Genomic DNA, 15,374 nt, shown 5'->3' with positions numbered 1-15,374 from the left:
GGTGGGGGGGTGACGGTGTGTGTGGGGGGGTACTATCAGTGTAATCTGGCCTTACAGCCCAGATCTACTCACTGTATCACTTTGTTCTGACCTTGAGCTGAAATTCTGGAAAAAAAAAAAGAGAAGTTGCCAAATAACCTCTCAATTACAAAAGCCCAGTCCCTTATATATAGTGTGTATAGTGTCTCACATGTTTAGAGTAGCATTTATCATTTAGCCTTTGATCTATCGCCTCATATATTCTTTGTCCCACTCTTTTTCTCTCTCCATCCCTCTTTTGATAGTATTGTGCAGGGGAAGAATAGGAGTGGACGAGCCCTTTTCTCCCCATCTCTTCCATGACTGCTCCCGTTTTCCCCACAGACCTTTCACCCTGTCGCAGTCTTCTCTCAGAGACGAGCCTTGGCTCACCATTACGTCTCCTGTTGCCTCCAATCTCTCCGTCTCTGCTCTCTCATGACGCTGTGTGGTTTGATACCGGGGCGAACTGAGACAGAGGTGTGCGCCGCTAATGGGTCACTGAATGTCTGCAAGCAGCATGCAGACAAATGAGCGATACGCATCAGTGCGTTCGTGCCCTTTGGTTGTTTTTAAATTATTGTGCTGGGCTTTTGTTGCACAGTGTAATGTTGGTAGGACTGCTGGGATATTTACATCTACGGGGGAATTGAAAAGAGTGATTATTGCATCTTTTCTGCGAAGGGTGGCAGACGAAATAATGCAAACAGTCCGTGAAAAATGACTGACTCAGAAGGAACCAAATCCGTGGTTGAAAATACAAAGCTTTGTCATTAGTTGCAGAACAATTAGCACAATTTGTCAGTTGCCTATAAAGTGTACACTCTGTTTATCTATCATTTTCCCGCTGGATACCTTCAACTTGTGACCGCTGTCATGAATCATCAATGCAGCTTGAGTTCTGATTGTACTCCGCTTGATACATTGAATCATTTGGCTTTTTGTTTTGATTGATGCGACTGCAGTTGGAGCGCGGGTGATTTGTCTATTTTCTCTCCTTTATTGCTGACAAATGCTTCTTATTGGGATTCGATAATATGACCCACCTTTGTGGCGGTGTGTAATTCTGATTCAATTACATCAGAGTCTCTTGTTATTTTCTCTCAGGCTTATACATCTGAGCGTTCAGCGTTTGTGGAAACATCATTTAGTGGGAAAAAAAGTTGTGATGTGTTTGGTGGAAAAGTTTGTTGCATTACGAAACCTAATCTCCTTAAACACGTCGGTCATATACAATCCATAAGTTCTCTTGTAAACGCCACGTTAGAGTCAGTAATGACAGCTCGTAGATGATTGTACGTTCTACTTCTGACTTCGGTATTCATCATTATAGTCATGAACGGCGTGCTCATTAGCATCCTTCCTATACACAGCTTGTTGTTCGCTCGTAAACAGATCCCAAAGAGCCATGATTATTCTGCAACTGTTTAGAGAATAGCGAGGCTGAAACAAAAAGGGAGCTACAGCTGCAAGTAACAGAGTAAATATATATAGGATTTAAGAGATGAAGATTGCTTCCACTGGTATGTTTGTGCTCAACTGACAAATTTAAAGCAAACATTTAAAAGTCCAAAAGCAAACAAACGAGGAAAACTTTGTGGGTTGCATCGAAGTGAAAATGTTTGTGGACAAGTATTTCAGAATATCTAGAGACTCTTTTTAAGAGACAGAACTACATCTGTAGTATGTGATATCTAAACAGCAAACATTTCCAGTGCTTTTCCGTGAATAATTTATCTATCAACACAAAAGTTTTCATCTTACGTTGGTTCATTTTAGGAAAAAATCAGAATTAAGTGTGTTCACGCCGCAGCCTCAAATTCCCTGCGTCATGATTGTCATGGAAACATTTAGTTGGAAGATAAATCTGTAGCATGTTCAGATCTAAACATTCAACATACCAACAGTAATCATATTACAAATATAGAATGACCCACAGTAATATTTATATTGCAATAAATACTTGGTGGGTGAACATAAACACTTCATAGCTGTATTGCAGGAAAGTCTGCTAGCTAATCTACATCCTCCAGAAGAGTAAACAGTTAGATACGAGAAATCCCATGAAAACAAATCCTCCATGGATGCCTCAGATAAAGGTAACAACCCCTGCAAACCAAAGAAGGAAACTGCACGATCTGATGGTCCACTATGCCAGGATCAAATGCTTAGAGAAGGACAAAACAGTTCAGTGCATGGGAACTACTCCTGTTGAGATGCAGAAACACACCTGCATGAGGTCATTGAACTCTTTCTTTTTATTTTTGGGGTTTTTTTGACAGCAGTATCCTCTAGCTAGCAGGGCTCTCAGCCAGAAAGACAGAGGCTTTTGCCTGAGAAGTTGCTGCACAGAAGATACCCACACCCACAATCACTCCGGAAGGAGACGGTGTCGAGAGAGATTAGAAGATTCAAGATAATTATAGTGATCATTGTGGAGGACAAGCGAATCACGGAAGCTTGTTTTTGAAGGATTTTCATGCAAAAATGGAAAAAGTCTCAGTGGGACATAATAAATTTATATATATTGTAGATCTCTGACAGCCTGCTTCAAAACAAAAGAGCCCCGGCAGTGATGGTTTTAATTTCCAAAGTGGGTGCTAAAAACCTCAAGCTTCATTATCCAGAATATTAAGTGTCCAAAAACAATTTGAGTCCAACATATTTATATTCATTTTTTTGTCACTAAAACAAGTGTTTTTACCAAATACACGTTCCAGGCTTTTGAAGAAACAATTAACCGACACAGCGCTGTGAAGCTCGGTGTCACCGTGGAAACGAACATGGCCACAGAATCAGAATATTGTACAAATTATATTGGCACAAAAGAGAAGTGAGTAGAGAAGCTGCGGATTTAAGATTTGTTTGACTAAAAATCTATTCGTGTTCACCAACAATGCTCATTAGATATGAAACTTGTACAAGAACGGGCGATGTGGAGGCGATGTGGAGCAGAGGTCTGTGGATTTACTGACTGTTTGGACAGTCTGCACCTGAGCGGGAGCGAGATACTAAAGCTGTGAAGGCTCCTCACGCTGGATAGTTTTCACTTCGACGGGTTACACTGTACGTGAATGGTCGGGACATAGAGTGCTCTGCCTAAACATCACCAACAACTGTAGTTAATGCAACTGAAAGAAAAAACGGTCTCCATTAGGCTTTCCATTTGACTCTGTCCGTCTCTAAGTACCTCCACTGCACTCTGATATACACTGCATTCATCCAGTTCCCTGCTCAGGCAGGTTGTACGCTTTTATTGTAATGTAATACTTATTTAATCCCAAATCTTATAAAACCTAAAACAGGTGGTATCATCATATGAAAAGATGTTTTTTTTAAAAAAAACACACACAAATAAACACACTTTTCTATATTTCTGTATTTTCTGTGCGTGCCATTTCTCGTGCACTGCAGCAATAATTAATGTGAAGTTTTTAACAGCGAGCGCTGCATCCCCCTTTTCATTTCTCACCTTGCTGTGAATGTGCTTTTGAAAATGAATTGTTCATGCTTTACTCCTGTGGGGCACGGCCTCTCATGTTAAGACTGCAGACCGTGCACGCACCTCCACATGACCGGTGCTATGTTCAAAGGCATCCCCAAGAGTGCTGGCCAGTAGCAAGTCGGTAAAAATTGAATTGCTCTCACATGTTCAACCTCTATGCTACTGATTTGGAAATGACCGGTTTCAAGATCAGAAGCCCCCCCCCCCCCCCCCATCGCCGGTGTTGTCAGTTGACGTGACTAACCTAATCATCTTTGATCCTCCCTCTTCAGTAGCGCACGTCAAACAATTCAATAGACCCTTTTTTTTGTGTGTGAGACACTCACCTTATCGTGACCTGATGATGATCAGTTCATTCGCTGCCACAACATTTCCAGAGACAACTTAGTCATCTGGCAGCTTTATTATACATATCACAAATCACAAATTTGCCTCAAGGGGCTTTTCAATCGGCGAGGCATCCGACACCCTCTATCCTCTGTCCCCTGAAATTATGTGAAGAGATCTTTCTCACAGAAGACATTTTGACAATTCAGAAATCACAGGGGTTTAATAATAGTGAGAGCTGAAATTAATTTAGCTGGTCCAGTCTCGTGGTCCCTAGAATTTCACATCCATTGTTATTGTTATTAGCAACAACAACTGATCCTGGTATGATGATTCAAAATGTCTGCTGTGGAAAAGGCTGGTTATGGTTCCCCAGAGGAACACAACATAAAGTAAGTGATGTGGATCACTGCAAAAACAGCAAAACTGTAAGCAAGAGGCTCCCGGTAACGCAGCGCTAGTCACTAAAAACACTGCAAGAAAATAAAAGCTAATTAAAACAAAAGGAATCAAAACAAAAAAAAAACCCAAAAAACTGTGATTTGCATCATCCCAGCAACAAGAACAGGCAGCACAGGACTTGCTATGCACAACAACATCGACGCCATGGCCACAGACGGACACGCTCACAGTGTGTCTTTTTGTTTCAGTATGCCACAACAACATGTAATTTGTCGACAAACATGCATGCACGCATAAACAGAACACATATGGCCCGGAGCTTCTCCACACATTCAGACAAAGGCTCTGAATCATTCAATTCTAACACGTCTTAGTACTAATGGTTTCCATCTGACAACAATCAACGTGGCATGTTGGCGTCTCAGAAGCGGGGAACTGGAGTGTTATTACAACATCTATACTTAAATAAAACAGTAAAAAAAAAAAAAAAAAAATCACAGTTAAGAAAGATAAGTTAGTTTAGAGTTGAGGGTTTGAGGCATGAGCAAAATCAAAAGGCAAATATAAAGCACTGAGAGTTCTCAGCTGACACCTACATGTCACGCCCCAATGAAGAATCCTGCTGAAACATGTGGGTGTCAGCCATGCTTGAATAAAAGCCTCCTACTACCCTCTGAACTCTTGAGTCTCTCTGTCAGTATTACATGTCTTGATTGCATTTTTTATTACAAAAATGCATAAACACAAAATTATCATGTATCTGCGTCTGTCACCTCATGCACATGAAATACTATACGTCTTAATATGCTGAACTTTAAACGCTGGCAGGGAGCTTGAATAGGTTCATCCTGATTGGCCAGCGATAGAGCTTCATCAGAAAGCTCTAACATGTCTGTAGATGTCTGGTTACAGTGTGTAACCATCAGTGGATTTTGTGTAGTTGGATTGACTCCAGTATGAAATGTAGGTTTATTCTCGAAATCAAGGGGATTTTGATGATTTGGTTTGGATTTGGTGATTTAAAAATACGTTTGATCAAATGTAAATGTTCTTCCTTAAAAGACTGGAGTCAGGGTGGCTTTGATGATTGCAGTAAAGGAACAAAAAACAGACTATGAACAAAACATTGAAAATAAATTTGCCAACTCCCAACATTGCAAACTTCACATGAGGGTTTTATCTTTTCAAGGGTCCTAGTTTTAACTAATGGAAGCAGTTGCAGAATTGAATAGATTTTGATTCAAAAATAAAGCCGCATTAAGACATTTTGACGACTACATCCAGAAAGTAGGCTTCAAAACAAAGCCACAGCCAGAGCCTTTAAGTGTGGCCTGAGGTCGGCCCATGCTTACTTACTCACAATATATCCTTTTCTATGCTACACTAAAATCCTCCTGGGCTCTGTGTGAGAAATAGTCCTGTAATCACTGTCATCTTAGCCCTGGTTTGGTTTTTTATTCTCTCGGTCTGTTTGTTGTCGGTAGACGTTCGACGGTCTTTACCAGGTGCTCAACTCTCCAAAAGATACTGGCTCCCACTCTGCTATTTCACACGGGGCAGGTAGCATACAATCAGTGTGTGGAAGCCTCCGAGTTGGAAGCTTTTGAGCCGGGAGCAGCTGCCCATGGTTTTATAGAGGGGGGACAGTGAGAGCCAGAGCTACTCAACCAGACGAGTTGGTCAACCAAATCAATTAATTGGAAGAGGCTGAAAGCTGCACAGCGCTGCAGACTGGGCTATTCATTCTCTGAAATCAGCAGTACTTACAGCCCTTTAAGAGACTCATTTGATTTAATGTTGATGTGGAAAAATATAATTGAATTTAGATTTAATTTGCCATCCAATTAAATTTTTTTCTAATGTTTATTTTCTATTTTTTTTAATGTCTGTTGGACTTTTTCTGGCTCACAATGGACAACATCAGTCAGAGCCATGACGGAGACGATGGTAAAACAGCTGAATGATCCTAATCCACAATAAAACAGGTCCTGGAATGAACCTTGTAGTGCTCTCAACCTGCGATGCATTTTTACCATGTAGACCTGTTTCTTGGTTCATTGACAAAATCTAACAGTAATGCTACAAAAGAGGCTCCTTTCTTCATTAACACCCATTCCTCTTGAAAGTCAAGTAGGATAAGCTGGAAATTACACAAACCTTTATCCCCTACTCACCATCAGGGGAATATAAGATGTTTTGGGCTGGAATTGAAAAGAAAGAGCTAAATGCCATGCCAAAGGCAATTTTACCTCAGACAAGCCTCTTACAGCCCTTCAAAGAAAGTACAATGGGAGATTTTGAGAGATTTTCAGACCAAAGCACTCGGGCAATAATTGCCGGCTACAGCACAAATATGAAGTTAGAGTGCTTTGGTATGTAAATACTACAGCCTCAACCTGGAAACGTTCGTAAAAATTTAAATTTTATTCACCGCATGAGTTTTCCTCCATCATCCTGGCGTTTGCATCCCGTCCCCAGGCCAGTGTGAAGGACGCAATGGAGAACCCCGGCCAACTGGATAACTGGCTCGGAACAAAAATATACAGACTCACTTTTCTTCAACTGATCAAAATCAAACCACGAACTACAATTTAAAAAAAAGTGGACAGCGTATTAACCTGGGATAATAAGACACTGGACCATTGCTACACAAATCTTAAAGATGCATGTCACTCTCTTCTCAGAATTTGCTTTGGCTTGCTTATTTTTCTACAAAAACCAATCACAATCGTCTTGGGTGGCGCTAAACGGAGGATGCAGCATTAGTGGCACCGTCGCCATTTTCGGCGTGTAGGTTGCTAGCTCAGAAGTTGCAATTGTTGATTCCCGTAGCGACGGGGATTTGCTGCCAGTGGCTGGCTTATACCCACAGTCTACATCCAGTGAGTCAGACTACACTTCTGGCAACACCCCTACCCTCCCCCAGTTACTCAGGCTGCACTTGAGATATGTGAAGAGAACGTGAGGCGGCTCTTCCAGATACAGAAACCCAGGAAATCACCAGTGCCAGACGGTGTCTCCCCCTTCTGTCTTAAAGCCTGTGCTGACCAACTGGCTCCAATCATCAAGCAGATCTTCAACAGATCCCTGGAGCTCGCCTCCTGCTCTAAACACTCCACCATAATCCCGGTCCCCAAGACACCCTCCATCACAGGACTGAATTACTACAGGCCTGTTGCCCTGACGTCTGTAGTCATGAAGTCCTTTGAATGACTGGTGTAGGCCCGCTTGAAGACCGTCACAGAACACCTCCTGGACCCCCTGATGTTTGCCAAGCCAGTTGGTGTCAACAGGGGACTGCACCACATCCTGCAACACCTTAAATCACCTAAAATCTAATTGACTCCCATTCCTATTAACACCAACAAAGGCACCTCCAAGGACCCAGCTGTTAAACTCTGGCACTGTGCAGAAGCCACTGCTATTATTGGACTCATCCAAGGTGGCGATGTGTATGCAAATCGGCGGGAGGTTGAACGGCCGTTGCTCAGAACAGCTTGGAGCTCAAGGCTCCAGCCAGTTCCACACTGCAATCATTGAATCTGGCCTGTGCACATCCGTCACGGTCTGGTTCGAAGCAGACTTCAGTGAACAGTAAGGACAGCAGACTTGCTGACCTTCCAGGACCTTGCACTCTTCAAGAACTAGGAAACAGGCAGGGAAAATCATTACAGACTCCTGGACACCACTACATTGTGGTTTGGGTCGCATATTTCTGTCTGATCCTGAATCAAGTCACAGAGTTGTGGTAAATGAACCTGACCTGAACCCGACAGGCATCGAACCCGTCACGGTTAATGTAAGCTCAAGCACTGACCAGGAAGTATTCCAACAAAGGAAGTAAGTCCATTATTTTATTTGTTTTTACACTATATTATCACTGGAAAAAGAATCTGGGGCACCGTGTTACGTAGGCTAGCTCATCCTAGTTTGTAGTTCAGATCAGAAGTCGAACGTTTGCTGCCTATTGTTCGGCTGGTGTGACCCAACATGACCTGAACCTAATTTCTAAATTTTTGTTATTTCTGAACTGGGTTCGGGTTGGTCTTGCGGCCGGATATCCACCCTCTACCCAGACACAACCTTTTTCCCACTCCTCTCCCCTGGCAGGCACTACAGGCGCTGGTTTCCTTTAAATAGCTGACCAGTATCATCTGCTAGACCGTAGCTACTCTTGTTTCTTCAGATATTTCATTCCCACACATTACTGTTGTTTGCTCTACCACACACAGAAGTACTTTACCTTTATTGTTTGTCTTTTATATAATCTATGTATTACTTGTATATTGGCTTTAAATAATGTGTACATTGTCTGTATATCGTCTGTATTGCTGGAGAGTCATCAACGGCTGCAACCAAATTCCTCATATGTGATAACACACTTGGCCAATAAATCTGACTCTGATTCCAGAGGCTTAATTGCTTACTGCCCCAGTCCTTGCCATAATTCATTATGTCCTTTCTTTCTGGTGAAAAAAAAAAAGAGACCACTGGTGTCAGATATATTATCAAAACCAGCCAAACAAAAGAAAGGGATGAACAGACAGACAGAAGAATGGGAGGAGACAGTGTTTGTAAAATTTCCACTGTGATCAGTTCCAGTGTATATTATTGTAAGCTCTCCAATGGCAGAGCTTGAAGCCAGTGTGAAGGATGAACATGAGGCAACCTCAGTCCTCCATCCTACTAGCCCCTCACTGTCTCATATTTTGCATAAAGCTGTTATTATTAAATTTAAATGAGGAAGGCCGCTGCAGAGCAGCAGGACTGTGACCTTCTGAATACATTTGTAGAGCGCAAATTTGAGTATCCTGTGACAGATCTGCCTCCGTCTGTCACCTCACCATCCAGCAGACACTGTACAAACACGTGGTCTGGCAGTCTTAACCACAATCACTTTCACCATTTCCTTTTCAAGGTGGCCGATGCTATGTGGCGACATCTTGATTTCAGATGGATATTGTTTCAGAAAATGCTTTAATAGTAACACCCCTAGAAGTTTTCTGGCCAGATTACACACCGCTCCTTTCTAGGCCATCACAAAATGAACTGTTATGTGCAGGGCTGCCCTGATTTTAGCTGTAAATAAAATAAGATATAATTACAATCCAAAATAAAACCCAAAAATAAACCATGACAGACCATACGAAGGCTTCAGATGGAGGGGAAATTGTTTATTCTGTATCATTGTTACTTACATAGAGCATATACAGTGAACTCTGGAACAAATCCAGCTGTGCTCACAATACAAAGCCACATGTGGCTTTCATCTCGGTTTGCTTATTTATGTCTCCTTTGAATTTTGCTACACATATTGCTGATTGTAACTTCCTCTAACATGTGATTTGTAAGCTTGACTATTATTCCATTTGAACTTTGGGGAGAAAAAAAAAAAAACTTGCATCCTACTCTAAAAACATTACCTTGGCTTTGATGATCCCCATTTGATCTTACTGTGAGAAAATTGGCTATTGTTCAGTATTATGTGCAGACCGCTGTATCACAGAATATTAAGGACATGACAGCATGGAGCAAAGTACTGTGAAAAATGCACAGCAGCACTGCTTTGATTGTGTCTAGCTGTTTTGTTTTGTTCGGCATAGAACAGAAGTATTGGAGACTCAATAGCTTTTATCTGTGTGCATCGTCTGAATAATTGTACTTGTATTACTTGTAATTGTAAAAGACTAGATAATTTAAATATATTAACTTTATTTACTGTGTTTATTCTTATTCTGTTCAGCACTGAGCAGCCTCAGAGGGCAGCGGGGGCTGTGTGCCTTTATACAGGTACCTAAACAATAGGTCCTGATTTCTAGTGGAGGTGTTTGAGCTAAGAGCATCTCAAAGTGTGTTTGCCATTTTATCCATTAGACTGTAGTCAGTCTCATAAGTGCATGTGTCATCTATTAGCAGTTTTTGTGCAAAACACTGGAAGTGGAAGGAAGCAATGGTATAATGCAAATTGAATTGAATAGACCAAACCTCATCCTAAATAAACGCACGATCACTAATCTCATGGATCATCTCCACAGAAATACTTAGAAAATTTTCAAAATGGTTCGTAGTGCCCAAACTTAACCTCACATTATGCTCTGTTGAGGAAAACATCAGGTGCTATAGTCAGTGTTTTTATATTCATCAAATAACTTTTATGTGAAGAAGGTCACACACAGAATTATCACTTGAATGCAGTTCACCTCAATGTCATTTAATGTTTTTGGGCTCACTGTTTCAGTCTTATAGCCCATAAAGAAGCTTTTAGCAGCTAAAGAGCTGGATATCCAGGGGGGTGGGGGAGACCAAAACAGAGCTAAAATGGGTGAATGTTGGATTTATAATTATCGGGGGGGGGGAAATACGATTCCAATTGAATGCTAATGTTGCTCCGCATCTGTTGAATCTTTTATACGGTGATCATTTTTCAGTATTGTTTGTTTGTGTAATTAAATCCTCATTAGCTTCTGTAAATGCAAATTACTGTTCCGCCCCCAGTTGCCAAATAAAAAAAGAAGAAGAAACATTAAGATGCAGGTTAAATATTGTGGGAATGCAAAAAAAAATCTGCTGACATAACACGAATTTGCATCTAATAAAATCAAATCAATGTTCATTTCATTGAAATACACTATAGGGTGTGATGAAATGAAGGAGAAAAAAAAAGTCTTGATATGCAGCTGTAATATGTGGCTGTATAATTAGCAACTTCTGCTGATATCGCTTTTACATTCGCGTACACTGGGATATTTACAGACACGCAACAAACACAACAAACTGAACAAACTCATCCTGACAGTATGCAGCTTGTTGGAAAAAACAGCCCCCCCCCCTCCCCCCAGATGTAATCAGAAATTCCAGTCATAAACGTGCTTTGTTCATTTCTGCAGATTTTGCACGCGAAGTGTCACGAACAAATAACTATCACAAGCAACAACAAGACAAAAAAAAAAGATTTCAATCAGCCATCATAACCTGATTACAGGGGCTGAATTAAAAGCCTTGTCTGGCTCATGAAGCCTTGACGTGAAGAGCAGACCCTTCACTTCGAGACTGTTGGGGGGTCTGTGGCTGGCAGAGGTTGTTACTGCACTGTTAAAAAAAAATCCAGAGAGGAGAGAGTGCCCCTCGTAGCCGTCTGCCCGCTGGAGCGTTGCAGCCATGATTAGGAAGCTGCAAATACAACAGGCGATGGAAATTAAACTATGAGAGATCGTTTATTTGGCCTGCATAAATAATCATACAAAGTCGCCCACCCTCCCCGTCGCCACCCCCACCACCACCACCACCACCCATCTATCTAACCTGTGGCAAATCAAACACCTACATAGGCTCCCACATCGCCACTGGATGAAGCCAACGGCACACGGCTTAGAATGAATAAGAGTGAGTCGAGAGGAGTTAACTGGCATTTGAAGGAACATGAATGTTAATGAGGACAGATTAGGAAGCAACAACAACCACCCTGACAAACACTCTGGGAGAAACACAAACAGACTCTCTCCTGCTCAGCCTCACACCTTCAGCTGTGATATTAAAAGGTAGGACGTGTGTGTGTGTGTGTGTGTGTGTGTGTGTGTTAGCCTGCATCCACGCACACATATACAATATTATATTTGCAGTATATACCTGTGTCTAAATGTACACCATGAAAATGATCTGAGCCCCCCTACTGTACATTCAGCCGTTGCATGCACACATCATATGTGTGTGTTCCATCAGCACAAACCCAGATTGCATAGCACACAGCAGAATGAAACCCATCTGGATGACAAAGCACAAATAAGATCTGGAGCCCTCTTCAATTAACAATTCTTCTTTCCTTCCCTTCCATTTGCCTGCGATACACACGTTTTATTCCTGACATTAATTTGCTCCCTGGCGATCCCCTGGCCCCACCACTGCACCATAATAAATCTGATCCAGTGCCTCAGTGCTCAAAGCCCACCATAGAGACTGAGTACTTACCAGGACTGTCATGCAGAGAATTCTAATTCAGGCAGCTCCATGTTGCCAAGGAAATTCAAAATGCCTCCGAAAGCATGGAGACAGGGATGCAGGATTCAAGACGGGCTGGATTCAAATGGGAGAGAGGGATATATGCAGCGACGAGAATCCCCTTGTCTGAGGGGCATTTGAGAAATGCCTCCGTCCTCTCCAGATGCGCTAAATCCGGCAGCAGTGATAGGCTGACATGTAAACACACAGGCGGCTCTGCTGGCTCACACACGCTCACATACATGCTGCACCTAGCAGAGACGGAGAGGAAGAGGGAGGGGCAGCTGATGAGAGAGGTGGAAGGAGGAGCTGCAGTGCACTGAGAGTATGAGCGGCACAGAGCACAGGCAGCGAGGGGAGTTGAAAAGAAACGGAGAGAAATATTCTCTGATTGCACTGGCAGCATCTTCTGATTTTTTTTTTTGTTTACTGTACGCTTCCTATTTATGGAAGGATTGGAACGATCTGGTTAGCTGGAAGAGAAGCAGCTGCGTGCAGGAGAGAGGGAGAGAGAGAGAGAGAGATGATGCGTGTGGTGACAGGGGGAAAGGAGGTTAGAGAGGGAGAAGTATAAACGTACAGAAACAGCAGAGGGATGAGGATGAGCAAAAATAAAGTGAAGGGGAGGGGGGTGGGATTGATGAAATGACAGGGGTATATAGAGCAAATTAAATCCAATTTCTGCAGGGTGCAAACTTTTGCAGGTAATGACAGGTAACATAAGACGTCGGATGGTTATACGTGCTTTCTCCGTGTTCAGGATTCCTCGGCAGAGTCGAGGATAAATGCCACCCATAGTGCAAAGTGAGGTAATCGTCAGACAAGCTCACCTTTCCTGTGAGGGGGGGGGGGGGGTGTTGGGTTGTTGGTTAGAAACAGAGGCTTAACGCTGCTAATGGGTATATGGGGTTGGCACACACACGCTGGCAGTGCCAAGGAGGCTCCACAGTCGGGGAGTGTTTATGGGAGATTAGGGGGCTGAGGATTTAGTGGAGTGGTGGTGGACATGAAGGGCTCCTGGCCACTGAATGAACCATGTGACAGATATTGTAAGGCTTAGACAAAGACAACTATATTTTATTTTATTCCATACGTCCGATTCTATATTTTGTTATTCATGTCAATGGATTTATCTTAATTTAATTGCTATAGTTTTTTCATCTTACTTTTTGAGACGAAGACGTTCCGGCAATCTACCGTCTACCAGAAAAGTCAACGCCGCTTTTGTACTAAATCTGTTAGACAAACAGCAGAACAACAGAGCTGAAGACAGCCAATGGTGGCACATCTCCTGCCGCACAATAAAACATACAGAGGGGAAAGAATTATTCAGGCAGTTGGAAAAAGCGGAAGCACTCTACACCAATACAACATAAAAGAAATTTACGGCTCATTTCGCCAACTAGGAGCTAATCGAAAAGAGATGAGTTGTGCCTCATGTAAGAAATAAAACCAGATGAAAGGTGGGTGTTGGAGAAATTTAAATGGATAACGCTGAGGATAAAAACCCCTTGACATGGAGCAGGATGAATTAATCTCTTTTTTTTTTTTCTTTACATTTTGAATGGTGCTGCCCCCACTATGGCCACTTATAAAAAGATTGGACAGCTGATTCATGACATATGCATTTACATTCGGCCGTGCTATGAATTTTCCTCTTTGTGTGTTAGCAGATGAAGGCCTCAGAATCCATGCGACTCGTCACCTGTGATTTATGACTGGATTCGTCCCGGAGACCGTTTTGAAAAAATGATTGCATCCGTACGCTGGTGCCACAGAACTGTGTGGACATTTGATTTGAGAGGGGAGGCTTTCTCCATTAAAATACAAGCTCTGTTTCCCCGTAATGTCTGAACACATGCGATAACTTTCCACTCAGATGTTTTGTTCTTTAGAATAGCAAAGAATAAGGAGGAATTACTTACCTGAGGTACGCCGGCTGACCGTGGAGCTCGTCAGCTGGTGGCCCATTCATCCCATTTAAAAGCTTCTAATGCTAAAAAAAAGTTGGCAGTGGTTCCCTCTGAGTTGCATCTGCATTAGTGTCTGTCTGCAGCGTTGCTTGGCAGACTGCTCGCCAACATCAATAAAACCCAAACGGTATGTTCATGCACCTGTTGATGGCCTATAAAATATATATCAGACATAATGGTCCAAACTTTTGATAAACTGACCATTGGTTAAGCTCAGCGTGCCTTAGTTACTGTTGCTATGCCTGTCAGTTTTGACATTCATTGCACTTAACAGCGGCAGATTTATCACTTCAAATTCCTATTTATTTTTTGAAAACATGGCAGACGAAAACATTTCTAGCCCTCAGCTGTCAATTGTTGCTGTTTGAAATGACTCTCTATGGCAGATTTCATCGGTTAGCTAGTCAGCTAGCTATGTAATTAAACTCACCTCAGCTGGGGTCTTAAATATGTACTTGATGGCTACATACATGACGTCACGCTAAGAGACTAAGACTTTCCAAAGCAGCGTGAAGCTAGTCCTAGTGTTGATAGGAACAAAATGTAATGCCATGACTCTTATGATGACAAGTGCGCTAAGCAAGTACGTTTTCATTTTTAAGGTCACAAGAGGAAAGGCTTTAGGATGTGGATGAACTGACCCAACCGTATCTCGGGTAACGGCTTTGGCGAGGGTTGCTGTAGCGGACTTTTGCTCCTGTACTCCTGGTTTTGGAAAATGACGAGTGGAAGGAGCTTTGCTCATCAAATCCAAAGCATTCGAGCTCTGCTGTGCGCAAGCTGTGATTGGACAGTTGCTGCTCAGAGGAGACGGGTCGTGGACAGTCAGTTCAGTCTCTTTTGAATCAGGAGTTCCCACATAGTTTAAACAAGTCTTACTTATGAACCCTGACTCCAGGGTGACCTGCACTTCAGATTTTGGCCGCTCTGCCGCTGCTCGGCTCGGCTCGGCTCGGCTCGGATCTGTCCCTGGGGGCTTGTTGCCAACTGATCAGGTTCTTATTTTTAACCCCACATACTTAATTCACAAACTGAATGAATACAGTGTGGGCACACTAAATTGCTGTGCATGCTTGTAAACATCTGTGCCTGAGCTTCGCGGCTGCTCCGGGGTCTCCGTGCCTGAGCATTTTAAATAGTTGACTTAACATCAC

At 42.5% G+C, this 15,374-nt stretch overlaps 1 protein-coding gene across 1 annotated transcript in view; it reads right to left on the bottom strand.

Annotated features, from left to right (window-relative positions):
- The window catches only part of lingo1b (leucine rich repeat and Ig domain containing 1b), a 17,746-nt gene extending 5,243 nt beyond the window's left edge, over window positions 1–12,503 (bottom strand). Inside the window, exon 1 of the mRNA XM_023393105.2 lies at window positions 12,218–12,503. Within this exon, the coding sequence (XP_023248873.1) occupies window positions 12,218–12,229 (12 nt within the window). The 5' untranslated portion in view covers window positions 12,230–12,503. The remainder of the gene's footprint in view (window positions 1–12,217) is intronic.
- Between the last annotated feature and the right edge of the window lie 2,871 nt (window positions 12,504–15,374).

This window comes from Seriola lalandi, unplaced genomic scaffold, assembly GCF_002814215.2.
Source record: "Seriola lalandi dorsalis isolate HSWRI2012SDOR001 ecotype SW California unplaced genomic scaffold, Sedor1 jcf7180002054929, whole genome shotgun sequence".
NCBI lineage: Eukaryota > Metazoa > Chordata > Actinopteri > Carangiformes > Carangidae > Seriola > Seriola lalandi.
This window is presented reverse-complemented; position numbering and strand designations above follow the sequence as displayed.